Source organism: Seriola dumerili, unplaced genomic scaffold (assembly GCF_002260705.1).
Source record: "Seriola dumerili isolate Sdu_G_001 unplaced genomic scaffold, Sdu_1.0 BDQW01004273.1, whole genome shotgun sequence".
Lineage (NCBI taxonomy): Eukaryota > Metazoa > Chordata > Actinopteri > Carangiformes > Carangidae > Seriola > Seriola dumerili.
The window spans coordinates 197858-218490 of NW_019178528.1; the positions used below are offsets into that span (position 1 = coordinate 197858).

A 20633-nucleotide genomic window follows, 5' to 3' on the forward strand; every position below is an offset into this window, starting at 1 on the left:
GGTCAAAGCTACAATTCATCATGAGTTAGAAAACACAGCATCATAACACACTATAGAAATTAGAACATGCAAATAGTGTAGTGCATCTAATCAAGGCGAGAGAAAATAATTTTTGCCACTTATTTGTATCCTCACACTCACCCGCTGCAAGGTGTGAGCTGAGGTTTGCTGGAGTAGCTGTGCTGTGGCTTAGGGGCCACATAATGCAGAGGGAAAAACCCACCAATCACAAAATCCCCTTCTGCCTGCAGGGCCACAGACTCACTGTCTATCAGTTTCACACACGGAGGTAAATGAGAATCAAAAGCACTCGCTCCCTGTATCCCCAAACCATTCAGTCTTTCTGTGAAATTCTCTTGTTCTCTCACCACACCTCCCTCCAAACTTAGTTCTTTCTTTTTCTTCACACTTTTAGGAACATCAGAAAACACTGGAAAAAGGAGGCTAAATAAGGTCCAAACAAGCAGCCACAGAGAAGCCCCATTCAGGGTTGAATGCAATGTCCATACTGACCCCATAAAGACTGTGTGTCTGTTGGAGACAATGGTTCTCCAAATACAGTCTCTGGAAGGCTAATGGAGTAGACTATATAAACTGCAACACTTGCTTCATTTCATTGGTCATGTGAGTTATCACGTCATGACAATGCAAAGCAAAGGCACAGGAGAGAAGACAAGATGTGGCGCATGTGCACATCTCATATTCAACTGTGTTGGTGTCTGTCTTTCTTGACAGGACGGCCGTAAAATAAGGAAAGTCGTGCTCTTTTCCCCCTCTGTTTTTTTGGGTTTTTTTTTTTTTAATGACCACAGTTTTATCCCAAACTTATAATAAAAACAAAAAGGAAAAGAATGAGCAAGGTGTGATTTGTTAGCTTTTGGGTGTGAGTTCACTTTGTGTGATTTGACCTTGAAATACTAAAATGCAAAGCCAACACTTGAACAACTCCAAGTTACCATGGAGAGCACAAATTACAGGATGATAAGAACTATGAAGAATCAGTTCCTGGGAATCTAAATAATTTAAATCAATTTGAACAATTACATTTTAATTTTTCATTTTTGATTGTGAGGAACTCAGAAATGTACTGACTCTTACATCAAACAATCAAGGAAATATTAAATAGTAGGAGGAAATAATGGCGTTTTGGTAATGTTTGAGAAATTAATACCACCATAGTTATACTTATTTTTAAAAATAGTTGCCACTCATCCTTAAATTTGAGACCTCAGAAAACGTTTTGGTTTACTGCTACCATCTAGTGGACATGTTCATAGCAGAAATTACGCTCCAGGTAACAATGGCTGTCTATAAAAAATAAACTGGATTATTAAGTCGCTGAACTGTCACTGTATGAGTCAGTATGTTTTGGCCATTTGAAACATTAGAACATTATTACAACATTTTTAATGTGTCCTTAATATAATATCATATTGTTCATATCATATCATATCATATCATATTATATCATATTGTACATATATATATATATATTGTCGCCCATAAAGTTGGAATAATTTTGTTTTCAGGTGCAATGATTACATTATGTGTCCCAATTACCCAGGTGAAATGAAATAAATCACATTGTCACAATCATTTCATGGAAAAAGGAAAAAAATATTTTATTCCAACTTTATGAGCAACAGTATATATATATATATATATATATATATGCTGAAAAAATGTGACATTTTGGCTATTTAATGAGTATTAGGGCCTCCATGTCTCGACATCACTTGCCACAATGGGTGATGTAAATGATTAAACAAACAATGACGTAAATGGGTGAAGGGGATGACATAGTTCTGTGTATAAAATGAAGTGACTGTGCAAAAGGCTTAGAAACAGGGGTGAAAGGAGGAGGGCAGTTATGGGGGCAGTTGTTGACACACACCTGCTTTTGTGTGTCTTGATTTTGTTGTCCTCCTCTTTCTTACTGCCTGTGCTTTCCTCCCTCTCCTCGTCTTGTAAATTACGGAGGAAGTTTCATCTTAATGGGATGCACAAGACTGGCGATGTGGTTCTGGGTGGGCTGTTTGAAGTCCACTACACATCTGTCTTCCCAGAGCTTTCCTTCACCTCAGAGCCAAATCAACCACGTTGCGAGGGGTGAGTTTCGCACACATACAGCAGGAAAGAGTGCTGATTACTTTTACTTAGCCCAGAATGTTTAAAATCACATGACAGTGCTGTGCTGACATAAATATTTTTACTGTATAAATGTTGATATATTAAAACAAGATTTCTGGAGAGATGATTTATGTGTAACAAGGCCTGGGTAATTTGTACATTTAGGCCATGCTGTTGATACTTTGTTGGTTGTTAATGGAGACATTTTGGTGCCAGCTTCGACCCTCCAGGGTTCAGACATGCCTTGACCATGGCCTTTGCTGTTGATGAGATCAACAAAAACTCAAACCTGCTACCTAATGTGACTCTGGGATACAGTCTGTATGATAATTGTGCCTCACTTGGAATTGGATTCCGTGCTTCATTGTCACTGGCCAGTGGTCAAGAGGAGCAGTTTATTTTGAATGAAATCTGTGTGGGGGCCCCTCCAGTCCTGGGGATCGTGGGTGATGTATATTCAACATTTACAATTGCCATGTCAAGTGTGACAGGTTTATACAAACTGCCCATTGTAAGTTTCTCATTTTCAATGTTTTTCCTCTTTCCATCAGAGAATGGTTTTGATGTGTTGTATTTTAGTGAAATTCCCTGATTAATGGGTCAACTACACTGCAAGAAATTAACCCCCCTCATGTCTCTCACAGGTGAGTTACTTTGCCACATGTTCGTGCCTCAGTGATCGGCAACGCTTTCCATCCTTCTTCAGAACAATACCAAGTGATACTTTCCAGGTAAACTCAAGCAGCAAACAAGAACTTGAAATATATACTGGCATGCATTATATGCTACCACAAGGAGAGTGGTTCCATTCACTCTCCTCTGAAAGGAGCTGATTAACTTATATGTATCAAAATATGTTTTAATGTGTCATTAGTGAAGTTGGACTTAATGATTCAACTGAATGACAGTAATAGTTTCCACTGAAACAGCTACAAAGACAGATTTTCTGTGCAAGAATATTCCAGCATGCACACAATTCTTTAAATTCTCTATTCACTTATAGGTGCGTGCTATGATTCAGATTCTAAAACGCTTTGGCTGGACTTGGGCAGGTCTGCTGATCAGTGATGATGATTATGGACTCCACGCTGCCCGATCCTTTCAAACTGACCTGGGTCCATCTGGTGGAGGTTGTCTGGCTTACTTAGAGGTTTTGCCCTGGGGTGACAACCCAGCTGAACTAAAGAGGATTGTGGATGTGATGAAGAAATCCACAGCTCGTGTGGTCATTGTGTTTGCACATGAGAGCCACATGATTGATCTCATGGAAGAGGTTGGGCTTGAAACACAAGTTGATTATACCATGATATGATAAAATCACTTAATGTTTTATCAAACTGAAAGATTTAATTCAGTAATTTACAATATTTGGCCTAAACACACCAAATAGTAATCAGTTGAATGAGCTAACCTTGAGATCACTTTAAATTATACTGAACTCCACTTATGATGATATGATGATATGATCTTACTTATTATACTTTGTAAACACAGGATTGCACCTGTGTATGACATCAACTGTGTAAACTAGGTACTACTTTTAAGTCATGGCAGTATGAATTTATGTACTTGCATTGTACAGGTGGTGAGGCAGAATGTGACAGGCCTGCAGTGGATGGCCAGTGAAGCCTGGACAACAGTTGCTGTGCTCCAGACCCCCCACCTCATGCCGTACCTGGGTGGAACACTGAGCATTGCCATCCGTCGAGGAGAAATACCAGGACTCAGGGAATTCCTCTTACAAATACGTCCTGACCTATACCACAACAACAGCCATGGAAATAACATGGTGCGAGTTTAACCTTGCAATCTGATTTGATATTTGCAAGAATAATATATTGTCATTGTTTATACCACAAAGTTTTGAATATATTTCAGGTCAACCAGTTTTGGGAATACACATTTCAGTGTAGATTTGCTCCACCTCCAGCAGGTTGGATGGAAGCTGGAGGAACATTATGCACTGGTGAGGAAGATCTAGAAAGTGTGGAAAGTGAGTTGTTGAATGTGGCAGAATTCAGGCCTGAGTACAATGTGTATAAGGCTGTGTATGCTCTGGCATATGCCCTCGATAACATGCTGCGCTGTGAGCCAGGGAGAGGGCCTTTCAGCAGCAAAAGCTGTGCCCATTTCCAAAGACTGGAGCCCTGGCAGGTGTGAACAAGTTACACTCCACCTGTTTTTCATTTTTGTAACCATGCACTACATCATCAAGAAAATTAGCTCATAAAAATGATCAGCTACTTCATTATTATGTATGACATCAATGCACTTGCTAAAAACATCATGCATTAATTTCATAGATGGTGGACATGCAAGTTTTCAACTGCTTTGATCAAATTAGATGCTTATTTTTTTGCTTCAACATCATGTGAATGGTATGACAAGTTGATGAACAAAGGCTTGCAAGTCTATCACCACACTTTTTTGATAGTCTGTCATGTCCCTTTTGTATTTCTGTGTCTTCTCTCGTCCATTTATAGCTTTTACATTATTTGCAAAAAGTCAACTTCACTACATCATTTGGTGACCAAGTGTCATTTGATGAGAATGGTAATGCCTTACCAATCTACGATGTCATGAACTGGCAGTGGCTACCTGATGGACAAATTAAAGTTCAAAGTGTGGGTGAAGTTAAGAAATCAGCCTTAAAAGGTGAAGAGCTAACACTTGACGAAAATAAAATCTTCTGGAACTTTGAGGCAAAAAAGGTTCTGCTTCTTTTTTCATAACCCTTAACCTTGTTTAGCCAGTTGATAACTGATTATTGCAATGTAAAAATTACACAATATGAGATCATTATTTCTCTGCTTACAGCCCCCCCGGTCAGTGTGCAGTGAGAGCTGTCCTCCTGGTACCCGCATGGCCAGAAAGAAGGGGGAACCTGAGTGTTGTTTTGACTGTATCCCCTGTTCTGAGGGAAAGATCAGCAATAGGACAGGTTGGTATTCATTTTAAACTGTTATACGCTGGAGACAAAAGATACATAGTATCTCAAAATCTATCCTGTTTTCATAGACTCCATGGAGTGCACCAGTTGTCCAGAGGATTTCTGGTCCAGCCCCCAGCGTGACCACTGTGTCCCTAAGAAAACAGAGTTCCTCTCCTACCATGAGCCTCTGGGAATCTGCTTGATGACAACCTCATTGCTGGGCACATTTATCTGTGCTATTGTCCTAGGGATCTTCACTCATCATCGCAGCACACCCATTGTGCGTGCTAACAATTCAGAACTCAGTTTCCTGCTCTTGGTGTCACTTAAACTATGTTTCCTGTGCTCACTGCTGTTTATCGGCCGACCCAGACTGTGGACATGCCAGCTGAGACATGCAGCATTTGGGATCAGCTTTGTGCTTTGTGTCTCATGCATCCTGGTTAAAACCATGGTGGTTCTGGCTGTGTTCAAGGCCTCTAAGCCAGGAGGTGGAGCCAGTCTGAAGTGGTTTGGTGCTGTGCAGCAGAGAGGGACGGTTCTGGTTCTTACATGTATTCAGGCAGCAATCTGTACTGCCTGGCTTGTTTCTGCCTCACCAGCACCTCATAAAAATACCGAATACCACAATGACAAAATCATTTATGAATGTGTAGTTGGCTCCACAATTGGTTTTGCAGTGTTACTGGGCTATATAGGAATACTGGCTATCCTTAGCTTCCTGTTAGCTTTCCTGGCAAGGAATCTTCCAGACAACTTCAATGAGGCCAAACTCATCACTTTCAGCATGCTGATCTTCTGTGCTGTGTGGGTGGCCTTTGTCCCTGCTTATATCAACTCTCCAGGCAAATATGCAGATGCAGTGGAGGTATTTGCCATCCTGGCCTCTAGTTTTGGCCTCTTGGTGGCGCTGTTTGGACCCAAATGTTACATAATCCTCCTGAGACCAGAGAGGAACACAAAGAAAGCTATTATGGGTCGAGGAACTACAAAGTGATAAAGCATCACCTCAATGCTTCACCCATCTTTTACCTGTCACCTAGCAACACTTAAATGAGCTATTTGTAAGTTTTGCTATTGCTACATAGTCAATGTTAGCATTAACAGCTATATGCTAACTTACCAGTGTTACAGTAAGACCAGTCTTACAGACCACAGTGACTTGGTATCGGAAAGTGACAAGACAATCCGACCAGGCTGATGAGTATGCTAACTTCAGTAGAAAAAAAGAAGTGGTAGGAATAGAAGCAAAAGAAGAGGGTCATGTCCACCGCTTGCAAGCAACAAACTGAAGTTCAATGCCGAACTCGCAACGTTTCTTCTAAACTGGCAAGTGAACAGCTGTTAATGCTAACACTGGCTATATAGGAGTAGCAAAACTTACAAATAGCTCCTTTAAATGACCCTGACCAGGCCCCATGGGAGTAGGCCTGACCAAGTTTCCCTCCCAGGGTTTCCTAAGAGGTATCTGACCTTTAAGCATTTCTAAAAACAATGGGAAAATAACCACAGGCCAGACAGCTTGAATTGATGAAAAACACCAATCCACACCCATGTAACACTCACTAACATTTATATCCTTCTCATGTGGCTGCAGGTACAGATCCTGAGGATGCATTAATGCTCTCTCTGTGCCATGAATAGCTAGTTCAAGAGTATTTTAATATAACTCATAACTCATCTGTTTACTAGAACTGTTAAGCTTTTTTTTTTTTTTTTTCTGTTTTTTTTCAATACCCATTTATCTTTCCTGTCAAGACTATTGTCTACTGTTTTCATGTATGTACTGTAAAGGTTTTTACATGAATTGTAACTGAAAAATGTGACAGTACATACTGAAAAATTTTACTAAAAAATGAAATTATACAAATATTTTGCCGCTGGTGTTTTAAAATGATCTCTTTAATATGATAGCATGCACATACCATGCACTTTTTTTTTGTTTTTTTTTCAAATGTTGAGACAGAACTCATGTTTTTACAATAAATTTGACTTTATTTAATATTAAATGAAACAAAATCATTACAAAAAGACATTCACATAATTACATTAAAGTTTTTAAAAACAAAAAATGTAAATATTCAAATAAACTTGGTGAAGAACTTTAGAACTGTGTTAAATGTGCACAGACTAATTTTTGTTCATTAAATGTTTCTTGGTGTTCTTCTCTGGTTGAAACAATATGATGAAACACTTGGGAGCAAATATGCACAAAATTAGTCCAAAACTTGAAGCCAGAATGGCGAAAATTTCCACAGCCACAGTAAATTTCCCAGGAGAGCTGACATATGCTGGGATAAAGGTGATCCAGACTGCACAGAATATCAACATGCTGAAGGTGATGAACTTGGCTTCATTAAAATTATCAGGTAGTTTCCGAGCTAGGACAGCTAACACGAAGCAAAAGACAGCCAGTAGGCCTATGTACCCGAGTACAGCCCAGAACCCAATAGCTGAGCCTAATGCACACTCCAGGATGATTTTCTCTTTGTATACCGTTAAGTTTTCCATTGGAAAAGGGGGACTAAGAAGCAACCAAATAGTGCATATTAAAACTTGTATAAAAGTGAAGGACACTACGGTCATTCTTTGCTGTGGAGGACCAAACCATTTCATGACATTATTACCAGGAAGTGTGGCTTTGAAGGCCATTAACACCACTATAGTTTTCCCAAGAACACAAGAGATGCAGAGGACGAAGGTGATGCCAAACGCTGTGTGGCGCAGCATGCAGGACCACTCAGAGGGTGCTCCCATGAAAGTTAATGAACATAAGAAACATAGAGTCAATGAGAAGAGCAGCAGGAAACTCAGCTCAGAGTTGTTGGCCCTGACAATCGGGGACATCCTGTGACGAAAGAACACAGCCGCTGTTATCATGGCGAGACAGGCACCACCAACTGAGAAAGCAGCCAGGATGATTCCCAGGACCTCATCGAAGGAAAGAAACTCTACAGGCTTGGGGAAACATTTGTTTCTCTCTGCATTAGGCCAGAACTCTTTGGGGCAAGGGAAACAATCAGGGGAATCTGAAAAAATAAATCAAAAATGAATTTTAGCAGTCATATATTTGAGGTTGTAGATATGCATCAGAAAACATCAACCTATTTTACCTGTGGCATTGCTAATCTCTCCCTCAGGACATGGTATACAATCATAACAGCAGATGGGTTTTCCTTTCTGCAGCACTTTTCGGGTTCCTGGAGGACAGCTGTCAGTACACACTGACACAGGCACCTGTCACATAGACACAGACAGACTCACACAGATATGAATTATTGCTACACAGCTGTTAGATGTTATGTTATTGCTCCTCACTTGTGTGCTACCCTCCACCCAGGTGAGGTTTCTGTTGATACGGAATTCCTGGCCCACTGGCAGTGATGCATCGTAGTGCCCTACTGTCACAAACTCAATGCTGCCAATCTTACTTTTTTGCCAGTTGACCAGTTCATATGTGGCCACAGGATCCCCGTTGGCATCAAATGACACATCATAACCATTTTGGGAAAAATTTACTTTCTTCAGCTGAGTCAGAACCTGTGAGGATAAAGTAAGACAGTGAAGAAGAAAATGGAAATGATGTAATATAAAATACATTTTTCATCTTATAAAAGGTAAACTGTAACTAAAAATGTATTGTGCCTGCTGCTTAGGAGGCCGAGCATATCGTCTACTTATCGGAAGGTCGGCAGTTTGATTCTCATCTCCTCCAGTTGACATGTCCAAGTGTTTATGGGCAAGATACTGAACCCTGAATGTATCAGCAGTTTGTAATAGAAAAAAACGCTGTATGAATGTATGAGTGAATGTGTGAATGTGGCTTGGAGTGTAAAGCGCTTTGATTGGTTGACAAGCTGAGAAAAGCACTACACAAGTGCTGTTCTGTACCTGTTTGGACTCTACTCTGGTGTGTTTGTCACACTGAGTTGTAGAGTTTGTTTTCTGGCATGCTGAATTATGAATGGCATGTGCTATTGCATAAACAGCCTTGTACACCATGTTAGTGATTCGGAGCTGAGATGTGTCAGTGTATGGGCTCTTGAGTGTTTGTATGTCTTCAGTTCCATCACACACACTCTCCTCTGTGGCTGCACCTAAAAACAAAGGAAAGAGGCAGGTGTTTTTTTTTTGCCTTGACAATGATATTGCATTATTATTCCATCTCATGTGTTTCTGTTTCACTTATAGTTTGTTGGACCTACATATATTGTAACTGATACGTGTGAAGAATTATGCATTTTGATCTTTAAACCACTACAGCGTAGAGATGGGCCTCAGGACTCCACCTCACAAAAGATTTCCCTTTTCATAAAAATCAGAGCTTTGTTCTTGAAGCATCTGTGGACTTTTTTAACACACAAAGCTCCACAATCACAACCAACAAAAGAACACAACCCAACCACAAGGAACCAACTGTGGGTATCACCTATGTCAAAAATCAACACAACTTTCTCACTTTTGCCCAGCCTGCAGTTGAATGCATCCTCCCAAAACTCAGTCAGCACCGGGGATGCAGCCACTTTAGTGTCGGGCAGATCCAGCAGGAAGTCTCTCAGACCTGGGATGACTGATTGCTGAATACTAAATCCGATGGCTCCAGCACAGAAGGTGAACCTCAGCATGTCTGGGTTTGTTACCCATGACTCAGTGCCTATCCACTGGCGAGGTGGGGAAGGTTCCCTTGACAGCTCCTCCAACAAGATCTTCATGTCTCCAGAGGCTGCAAATGCCACAACAACCATAGCTGTTGACCTAGAGAGACAGACACACAAAACGTTCTGAAATATGCTTCAAGATTATTAACAAAAAACTAACATCATAAACTGTGTTTGGTGTGTTTCTAACATAATAAAAATAATCTTCTGATCTTCTAATTTCATGTTTGGTGGAATAGTTTTGTTATTCTGTGTGCAGAAAGTCAGAATTAACACAAGGAACACAAGCACAATCAGTGATGCAGAAACCTGCGGATAACATCAGCCACTCTCTGGATCTTGCTACGTGGGTGGGTCCGATAGAAAGATTCTGAGTATTCCACACAGATCCCCTCTTTTTGCGCTGCATCCAGGAAAGACGCCATGCCATTATTGCCATAGTCCGAATCCGAGCGGACAGCACCAATCCAAGTCCAGCCGAAGTGTTTGACCAGTTTGGCCAGCGCATCAGCCTGGAACTGGTCACTGGGGATTGTTCTGAAGAAACTCGGATACTGCTCCTTATTGGATAAGCATGCACAAGTGGCGAAATGACTCACCTGAAGCAACATGAAATAGTGTTCAGCGGTACAATATAATCACTAATAAAGGAAAATAAGATGAGTAATTGCAAAAACACAGTTTACAAGAAATATAAAATATTTACTTGAGGAATGTTAAAGGAGCCGATGACGCGCGACATGCTGATGGATGGCGTGGACCCAGACTCCCCAACGATACCCATCACCATACCAGATTGCGAACAGTTGTTTCCGGTGTAAAACACTGGCTCGAGGCCATTTGAAAGCTGGAATGCCACACGCACAGCCATGGGCACCGAGCCGCACGAATCATGGATCTGATAACCGAGAGTGATGCCCGGCAGCAGCTTACTGCTGTTGTTGATCTCCTGGATAGCGAACACCATTGCGCGTGAGAAGCGCAATTCACGCGAGTCGATCCTGCACACAGACACTCATGTCACTGTTGGAATTCACATATGATGAGGACAATTCACAATTTTTAAAGTAAACATGCAGTTAATAACAGCACTTCATACTTATGGGCAATAACTGATGCTGCATTGCATCTGTGAAACAAATAGGCCTAGACAGTATACCCAAGAGTTGCCTGACCACCACTAATATATATAGATATATATGTATATATTTATAGGGAGAGAAAGAGAGAGAGAGAGTCCAAAATTCACAGGAATTGTGATGCACAGAAAGATGCACTAAAGTCAAGTAAACTCTTAATTTGTTAAAACAGTCAGTAAATCAGTTGTTAAACACATTTATGTTTTCAGTTAAGAGGAACACGCAGCAACAACAGTACTACTTTTGTGGATATAATATATGATGCAAATACTGATTTGGCCCTAATATTTTTTTTTTTAAGTTTTCAATACAACACAAAAGCCTTGCAACAACTTTGTAAGCACATCATAGAGATTAAGACATTTCTTTCCCCACACAGTCAAACATCCTTTTATCCCCAACTTCCTCTTCTCACTAACCTCCCTGTGCACCTTAGTGGCTCAGGCATGGTGGTGTAGTTATGCTTCACTGTGTGCATGTAGTTGTGTATGGAGAAAACACCCCCAATAACGTAGTCTCCATCCATTGAGAATGCAGGTAGACGAGCAGCACCCTGCAGCTTACATTTCACAGATGAAGCCTCAGCACTGACCCCAGCACCAGACTTCGCCTCTGTAAGCCCAGCCCTTTGTTTCAGACCTGTCCAAGAAAGATTCAATGCAAGAGTTGAGTTCAGCTCCAAGAAACTCAGAGCCAACATCAGGCCAATAAAGAGAGCTGAGATCTCCATCCCCGAAGTGTCTGCATGTGGACACAAGTGTGTTTTCACAGGTTAATATAGATTTTCAGACAAAAGCTTCCCTCCTACTGTGCGTCATCTCACTGTACATCAGACAGAGGATGCCCCTTATCCAGTGATGTGTGTTTAACCTCCACTAAGTGCCCCAGTGTTTTTTTTTCTACTATTGTAAAGTTACCATTTTAAACACCACATATCTCCATAATTTTGTCCTACGCTCATGTCTTTTTTTTCCTTGGATTTATCTTATATTACAACCTTAAAATGCACACCTAATGGGTGTTTAGGTTTGTTCAATTTAGTTTTAAATAAATCACACGATTCATTGCTCCACTATACCTTAAAAAAAATAAGATAAGATAAACGATAATGATACTATACTGAAACTACCCTGTGAGTTCCCCTTTAAAGTACACCTGCTTTATAATGTGACTGCAAATAACTGGAGTTTCAGATTGCATTCTACTAGTGTGAACCTCAGTGTAAGCATTAAATATGTAGCCTGACACTCTGTAGCGTATATCAGAATTTTAAAAAAACACTGTAATGAACTGTCTGTTGAATGTAAACCTAAACAGTGACAAAGTGATATAGTTTAAATGGATGATAGAAAACCCCAATGTGAAGACAACCAAGAGCTGACTCTAACAAGCTTAGTCAGAAATATCTTGAAAGGCCATATTTTCTGTTTATTTGAAAAGTTGGTGATCCAACATTTTCTTTCAGTATCATTGTCACAGCCTGCACTTCCTGGTTCAGTTCATTTATTGACTCTGCCACGCCCCCGCTCCACTCTGCTCCACTGCAATCAGGACAATCACACACACCTGCTACTTACCTGCACACACACCTGATTGCCATTGACTCTGCCACTATTTAGTCTCCAGTTTTCCACACACTCACTGCCAGATTGTTCTTTGCTGTTTCCCATGCAAGACTTTGGATCTCCTGTTTCAGATGCAGCCTGTCTTTGCCTTTCCTTCATTGCCTGTCCCCCAGTAAAAGACCTAGCCTTCTGAACCTGACCTTGAGACTTCGCCCTGCATTTTTTGGTTTCTGTCTGGCTTTTTGGTCATTGTACTGCTGCAGTGCTTTGAAAGTGAGTTTCTATATACTGCTGTTTCCCCGTGGAGAAACATTGAGTTTTTGCCTGTGCCATTTTGTGCAATTGGTTCCTGCCTGTCTGTCTGTCATTGCCTGTTGTGTATATTTAGAACTGAATCCTGAGAATTGTGTGCTACAGCTGAGTCTGTTACAATCCTTTGACTTGAAATTCATGAAATGTATTTTGTGCAGTTTTTTGTCAGTGTATTTGCCACCCTGTCAAAAATTATATTTGTATGTAGTTTTGTTAAGCAACACACCACATTTTAGTGGGTAACTAGCATTGCTGCTGTCTACCAAATTTCCAAATGCAAGGAGTCACCCAGATATAATGTACATCTACAGAGAACATTTAAAGGAAAAGCAACAATATGACTAACATGGTAACAGCTTTGAGCCTGGATTAACCATGTGGCTAGTGCTGGATCAAGATTTTATTTTGGTACCTGCAATGTGAATTTGCATATTAGCTAAGCTATGATGTCTTTATGATCTGTACTTTATCATCTGATAGTGAGGTCTACAAAATAATAGAAGAGCACAGGGAGATAAAAACTCCTTCACATCAACATACCACTGCAACTCAGATCAGGCATGCTGTTACGCCCAGCCACTCCCCTCAAGGTTTCTCCATCCTTGCCCCTGTGGGCACTGAATTAAGTTACCCCAGTAGAACTACTGAAGCCTCAGGTAGCACTAGGACCAAAGTCAGAGACTTACTCTCAGTGACTTCAGTCACACAGACAAGTTCCTCTAGTTCTCAGGAACAACTTCAACACAGCGGTACACTGCCAGGAGTGTGTGAGTATATCCACACAGTTGGCCAGCATCTTTCACCGTGGGCAACTCTGTCATAGGAGGGAGTGCCGCCCTTATCCAGGGGGGTGGTTTTAGAGCAAGAGCTTTTGAGTTGAACCCTGCCATATCTAATTGGCACAGCTTCATTAACCCTGGCCCTCTCCAGAAAGAGGGTGACACTCAACAATCCTAGAGCAAAAGTTTGTAACCTGGGATCAGCACACCAAGGCCCCCTTCTTCACCTGCCAACTAGCAACTCATTCAAACATTTAAATGACGTCAACCAGACTGCATAGGAGTCAGCCTGACCAACGAATTTCCTTCTAAGTTCCTAGGTTTCCTAAAGAGTGTCTGACCTTAAAGCATCTCTAAAACTAATGGGGGAATTATCACTGGCCAGAGAGCTTGAATTGCTCACCAATTGAACACCAATCCAAACCCGTATAATACTCATAAGTTTTTACATCAGTTTACACTGAAAAATGTGAAAAGTTAATCCTGCTAAAAATGAGATGACACAAATATTTTGCTGTTGGTGTTTCAAAATTATCTCTTTAGTAGTCCTTGAGTGCCAGTCCTTCAGTCCCCCATCACAACTCATCAAAGTATAATAATTGATTTCTACAAATCTGATGTTATTGATTTACATCAGTAAAATGAATTACATATTTTCCTTGTTGCAAAGTAAAAAGTTAAACTGTAATTCTCATATTTTGCACTTGCTGTAGATCAGTTGAAAATGTGACAGCCTGATGCTCGGCAGCAGCTTACTGCTGTTGTTAATCTCCAAAATCAGGCCAGTAAAGAGAGCTGAGATCTCCATCCCCGAAATGTCTGCATATGGACACAAGTGTGTTTTCACAGGTTAATCTAGATTTTCAGACAAAAGCTTCCCTCCTGCTGTGCATCGTCTCACTATACATCAGAAATAGGATGCTCCTTATCCAGTGATGTGTGTTTAACCTCCACTAAATGCCCCAGTGTTTTTTTTTTTACTATTGGGTGCCTCTCCTGTCAGCTAAGAACCGCAAACTGAGACTCACCAAAATTGGACAATAGAAGATTGGAAAAAGTTTGCCTGGTCTGATGAGTCTTGATTTCTGCTGCGACATTCGGATGGTAGGGTCAGAATTTGGCATAAACATCATGAAAGCATGGATCCATCCTGCCTTGTATCAACGGTTCAGGCTGGTGGTGGTGGTGCAATGGTGGGGGATATTTTCTTGGCACACTTTGGGCCCCTTAGTACCAACTGAGCATCGTTTAAGCACCACAGCCTACCTGAGTATTGTTGCTTACCATTTCCATCCCTTTATGTGTACCCATCTTCTGATGGCTATTTCCAGCAGGATAACACACCATATCACAAAGCTCAAATCATCTCAAACTGGTTTCTTGAACATGACAATGAGTTCACTGTAATCAAATGGCCTCCACAGTCACCAGTTCTCAATCCAATAGAGCACCTTTGGGATGTGGTGGAACGGGAGATTTGCATCATGGATGTGCAGCCGACAAATCTGCAGCAACTGCATGATGCTATCGTGTCAATATGGACCAAAACCTCTGAGGAATGTTTCCAGCACCTTGTTGAATCTATGCCACAAAGAATTAAGGCAGTTCTGAAGGCAAAAGGGGGTCCAACCCGGTTATCGAGGTGTACCTAATAAAGTGGTCGGTGAGTGTATGTAATTATGTAATCTTGACACTGCACCTCTACTGACATGATATTCTGTCAATTATGTCCTGCCCACACTACTGGTCGTGCCCTGATGGGTACTAGCCATGCCCTGATGGGTGGTATGAAAGATTAAACAATAAGGATGCAAAGAGGATGACATAGGTCTGCATATAAAAATAAGTAACAGTGCATGAAGATTAAGAAACCGGGGTGAAGGGAGGAGGAGGCAGTTATGGGGGCATTTTTTGACATATACTTACTCTTCTGTGTCTCCATGATCGTGGTTTTGTTCTCTTCTTCTTTTTTCTTCCCAGTGTCTTCCTCTCTTTCCTCCTCTTGTAAATTACGGAGAGAGTTTCATCTCAATGGGTTGCACAGGGCCGGGGATGTTATTCTGGGTGGGTTGTTTGAGGTCCATTACACCTCCGTCTTCAGTGAGTGGACATTCACTTCAGAACCACGTCAACCCACCTGCACAGGGTAAGTCTTACATACATACAGGAAAAAGATTTTTCTTGTCTTATCAGAGTCTTCAAGCTATTAAGAAATAACATGTAAGAGTTGTGCTGAGATGTCTTTGAAGTATTGTTATATACATCTTAATCAGATATTGAGATATTTCCACATGTTAAAATGCAGCTCTAAAAAGTAACACATATTAATACAGAATGTTTTGATAATGTGGTGATTTGGGTAAATCTGTTGTAATTTGTGCTCATTTTTAATCGTTAATAGTAACATTATGTGTTTTAGCTTTGACACTCAAGGATTCAGACAGGCCATGATGATGGTCTTTGCTGTTGATGAGATCAACAGAAACTCCAACCTGCTACCAAATATAACTCTGGGATACAGTCTGTATGACAACTGTGGTGCACTTTTTATCGGATTTCGTGCTGCTTTGGTGCTGGCCAGTGGTCAAGAGGAGCAGTTTCTGCTTCAGGAGAACTGTTTAGGGACCCCTCCAGTTGTGGGGATTGTGGGTGATTCCTACTCAACATTTTCTATTGCCACCTCCAATGTGTTAGGTTTATTCAGATTGCCTATGGTGAGCTTAAATTTCTTCTGTGCGTTTAATGGACTGTATACAAATCTATTTCAAATGTGTTGACAACTTTTAAAAAGCGTGTAATATTTCAAATGGGTCAAACAACTTACATGAGATACTGTACACAACCTGTGCTCACACTGTACTGTACGTCTCTTTTCAGGTGAGTCATTTTGCCACATGTTCCTGCCTGAGTGATCGGCAACGGTTTCCATCCTTCTTTAGAACAATTCCAAGTGATGCTTTTCAGGTGAAACTATAAGTTTGGGGTATGAGGAAATACAGTATGTGCTTTGTGCATCAATAATGAAACTTATAGACTGAAATCACAATTCTGAATGATTTCTGATTCTGCTGTGAATCTTACAATGACTGAAACCATGTTTTCTATTCACTTAGGTGCGTGCTATGATTCAGATTCTAAAACGCTTTGGCTGGACTTGGGTAGGTCTGCTGATCAGTGATGACGATTATGGAGTACATGTTGCCCGATCCTTCCAGTCTGACTTGACTAATTCAGGTGGAGGTTGTCTCGCCTACACAGAGATTTTGCCTTGGGGCAATGACCCAGCTGAACTTAGGAGAATTGTGGATGTGATGAAGAAATCAACAGCTCGTGTGGTCATGGTGTTTGCACATGAAATCCACATTTATCAACTAGTGGAGGAGGTGGGTTTCAAAATACCATGTCATTTATGAATCTATGTTCCCTGTTATAGGCTGTCTAGCTCACAAAAGATGGCATTATATAAATTATTGACAGCATATTTTTTTGTGTCAACATTTGTTCTCAGAGTTAGATTATAGCAGCTGAAGCATGAAACATAAAGGATAATTAACATAACAGTTATGCCTTTTTCTTCCTCCTGCTGTAGGAAAAGACAAATGAAGGAAAGCTTTTCATATGTTATCATGGCATAATTGTACACAACTGGGTTCATATGTAAAAAAAACAACTATATTTGTGCCTTAGATGTCTGAGAAAATATTTATTTTATAATACAATATATAGGTGGTGAGGCAGAATGTGACAGGCCTGCAGTGGCTGGCCAGTGAAGCCTGGACATCAGTTGATGTGCTCCAGACGCCTGACTTCATGCCGTACCTGGGTGGAACACTGGGCATTGCCATCCGTCGGGGAGAAATAGCAGGATACAAGGACTTCCTCTTAAGAATACACCCCGACCAACACCACAACAACTATGGAAATAGCATTGTGAGAGTTTAATCTTACAATCTGACCTGTAATTGCAGCAGTAATATGCATTTTTTTGTTAACATTGAATATTTTTTTTTACATTTCAGGTAAATCAGTTTTGGGAAGATATATTTCAGTGTAGATTTTCTCCACCTCCAGTAGATTGGGTGGAAGCTGGAGGAGCATTATGCACTGGACAGGAAGATCTACATAAAGTGGATAGTGAGCTGTTTGATGTTTCTAATCTCAGGCCGGAGTACAACATTTACAAGGCTGTGTATGCTCTGGCGTACGCCCTTGATGACATGCTGCACTGTGAGCCAGGGCGAGGGCCTTTCAGTGGCCACAGCTGTACGAGTTTACAAAGACTGGAGCCATGGCAGGTGAGATATCAATTTACACGCTACCTGTTCATTTAGAAAAACAGCTGCTACACCTAGATATAGAAAAGAGTGCTGCCGCATTGAGCCCTAAAACCCAGAAATAAGTTAGCAGTTAGCAATGATCTGCTCAATGGTCTTTACAGTCTTGTTTTGTTTATACTCATGCTCTTGCATATTACTAACTTTCTAGGAGGAAAGAAGAAGAAGAGGCAAGCACACTAAATCAAATTGCAACTTGGAAGCTTAGTGGTGGTTAAGTCATGCAACCATGGTGTAGTTTGTTTATAGCCTCACATTCAACATATCATTTTTACTTCTGGTATTGTACTTCAAAAATCATAGAAGTGGTATCCATTTGTGAAATTAGCGTATCATAAACGTTTGACAACCACAGAGATTATTTTCTGCAATAATCCAAAAGCCAATTGAAAGTGTTGAGCTGTAACTTCCAGGTTGACCTATAAAATTCATCATTCCTGCATCACTCTATATAAGAATTAAAAACAATATTTTACTATGACACCAAATAGCAATCCTCATAAAAGGAAAATATTTTTTTCAAATCAGATTCCCATGAGGATGAGTGACAGTCATAATAAATCTATGGTAATCAAGCAATTTATTGTATTTTGGAGAGGTAATTTAAACTCTCAGTGATTTATCTTGTGATGTGGCTGCTGTGAAGTACAGTTTGGACTCCAGGACACTGGGACATTAGTGTTGATTTGAAACTAACTGCTCTTAGCCTGGAGCAAAGTTACACTTTAAACGTGACAATTCCAGCATAAAACAAATAAAATGATTGATAGCTACACCTGATCAGATACATATTTGGATGGAGTCATTTACATTCTGTGTTAACATTCTTCTTGTGTTGTTTTCTCTCACCCACTTGAAGCTGGTGTATTATTTGGATAGAGTAAACTTCACCACACCAGTTGGGGATCAAGTGTCATTTGATGCAAATGGCGATGCCTTGCCAATATATGACGTCATGAACTGGCTGTGGCTCCCAGATGGCACAGCAAAGATTCAGAATGTGGGTGAAGTTAAAGAGTTGCCCAAAGGTGAAGAACTCACACTTCATGAGGACAGAATTTTCTGGAACTTTGAATCTAAACAGGTTACTCCTGCTTATTGATTTTACTGTTTTATGCCTAATGATAACATTGAATACTGTAGAACATGAGAGATGTTTCACTTTCATTTTTTCCTTCACAATCCTGATACCTGAACTTGTTTATTGACCGATACTGAGTACTGGTTCGATAACATTACATTGACAAAAAAAATTTAACAGTTGTATATATATAATCAATCCCTATAGCCACCCAGGTCAATTTGCAGTGAGAGCTGCCCACCAGGTACTCGGATGGCCAGAAAGAAGGGGCAACCTGTGTGCTGTTTTGACTGCATCCCATGTTCTGAGGGAAAGATCAGCAATGAAACAGGTTGGTGTATAAATAAAGGCCCCTCACTGTTTGGTAGAAAAAAAAAGCAACTGGCAGGATTCCATGTGTGTTGCAGGTGAAACTGTATCCCCTAATAGTAGGGGAGGATGTAATCTGGCAAGGAAAAGGACTGAAGAGCATAGAAAATTGTCCATTCCAAATAGGAAAAATAGCAAATAAAATAAATATTATTGACATTTCACATTTTCCCTCTTTTTGTCAGACTCCATGGAGTGCACAAGTTGTCCAGTGGATTTCTGGTCCAACCCCCAGCGTGACTACTGTGTCCCCAAGAAAACAGAGTTCCTCTCCTACCATGAGCCTCTGGGAATCTGCTTGACAGCCACCTCATTGCTGGGCACATTTATCTGTGCTGTCATCCTGGGCATCTTCATCTATCATCGCAGCACACCCATGGTGCGTGCCAACAATTCGGAACTCAGTTTCCTGCTGTTGGTGTCACTTAAACTATGTTTCCTGTGCTCACTGCTGTTCATTGGACGACCCAGACTGTGGACATGCCAGCTGAGACATGCAGCATTTGGCATCAGCTTTGTGCTTTGTGTTTCATGCATCCTGGTGAAAACCATGGTGGTTCTGGCTGTGTTCAAGGCCTCTAAGCCAGGAGGTGGAGCCAGTCTGAAGTGGTTTGGTGCTGTGCAGCAGAGAGGGACAGTTCTGGTTCTTACTTCTATTCAGGCAGCAATCTGTACTGCCTGGCTTGTCTCTGCCTCACCAGCACCTCATAAAAACACCCAATACCACAATGACAAGATAGTTTATGAGTGTGTAGTTGGGTCCACAATTGGTTTTGCAGTGTTACTGGGCTACATTGGCTTCCTGGCTATCCTTAGCTTCCTGTTAGCTTTCCTGGCAAGGAATCTTCCAGACAACTTCAATGAGGCCAAATTCATCACTTTCAGCATGCTGATCTTCTGTGCTGTGTGGGTGGCCTTTGTCCCTGCTTATGTCAATTCCCCAGGCAAATATGCAGATGCAGTGGAGGTATTTGCCATCCTGGCCTCCAGTTTTGGCCTCTTGGTGGCGCTGTTTGGACCCAAATGTTACATAATCCTCCTGAGACCAGAGAGGAACACAAAGAAAGCTATTATGGGTCGAGGAACTACAAAGTGATAAAGCATCACCTCAATGCTTCACCCATCTTTTACCTGTCACCTAGCAACACTTAAATGAGCTATTTGTAAGTTTTGCTATTGCTACATAGTCAATGTTAGCATTAACAGCTATATGCTAACTTACCAGTCTTACAGTAAGACCAGTCTTACAGACCACAGTGACTTGGTATCGGAAAGTGACAAGACAATCCGACCAGGCTGATGAGCATGCTAACTTCAGTAGAAAAAAAGAAGTG

At 40.9% G+C, this 20633-nt stretch overlaps 3 protein-coding genes across 3 annotated transcripts; 2 read left to right on the top strand and 1 right to left on the bottom strand.

Moving 5' to 3' along the window:
- Nucleotides 1-1951: 1951 nt before the first annotated feature.
- Nucleotides 1952-6059, top strand: LOC111239746 (extracellular calcium-sensing receptor-like). Its single transcript, XM_022769652.1, has 9 exons — nucleotides 1952-2109; nucleotides 2347-2641; nucleotides 2775-2861; nucleotides 3134-3403; nucleotides 3713-3919; nucleotides 4009-4284; nucleotides 4614-4841; nucleotides 4948-5071; nucleotides 5149-6059. Exons 1-9 carry the CDS (start codon nucleotides 2000-2002, stop codon nucleotides 6057-6059), a joined length of 2508 nt encoding a protein of 835 aa, XP_022625373.1. The 5' UTR covers nucleotides 1952-1999.
- Nucleotides 6060-7192: 1133 nt separating this feature from the next.
- LOC111239781 (extracellular calcium-sensing receptor-like) lies at nucleotides 7193-11400 on the bottom strand. Its single transcript, XM_022769687.1, has 8 exons — nucleotides 11279-11400; nucleotides 10427-10721; nucleotides 10030-10319; nucleotides 9492-9817; nucleotides 8954-9159; nucleotides 8381-8602; nucleotides 8176-8299; nucleotides 7193-8091 (listed from the first exon to the last, which is right to left on the bottom strand). Exons 1-8 carry the CDS (start codon nucleotides 11383-11385, stop codon nucleotides 7193-7195), a joined length of 2469 nt encoding a protein of 822 aa, XP_022625408.1. The 5' UTR covers nucleotides 11386-11400.
- A 4121-nt stretch (nucleotides 11401-15521) lies between these two features.
- On the top strand, nucleotides 15522-20395 carry LOC111239782 (extracellular calcium-sensing receptor-like). Its single transcript, XM_022769688.1, has 9 exons — nucleotides 15522-15661; nucleotides 15935-16229; nucleotides 16393-16479; nucleotides 16629-16898; nucleotides 17242-17445; nucleotides 17535-17810; nucleotides 18709-18933; nucleotides 19138-19261; nucleotides 19485-20395. The coding sequence occupies exons 2-9, from the start codon at nucleotides 15963-15965 to the stop codon at nucleotides 20393-20395; spliced, it is 2364 nt and encodes a 787-aa protein (XP_022625409.1). The 5' UTR covers nucleotides 15522-15661; nucleotides 15935-15962.
- The last annotated feature ends 238 nt before the right edge of the window (nucleotides 20396-20633 follow it).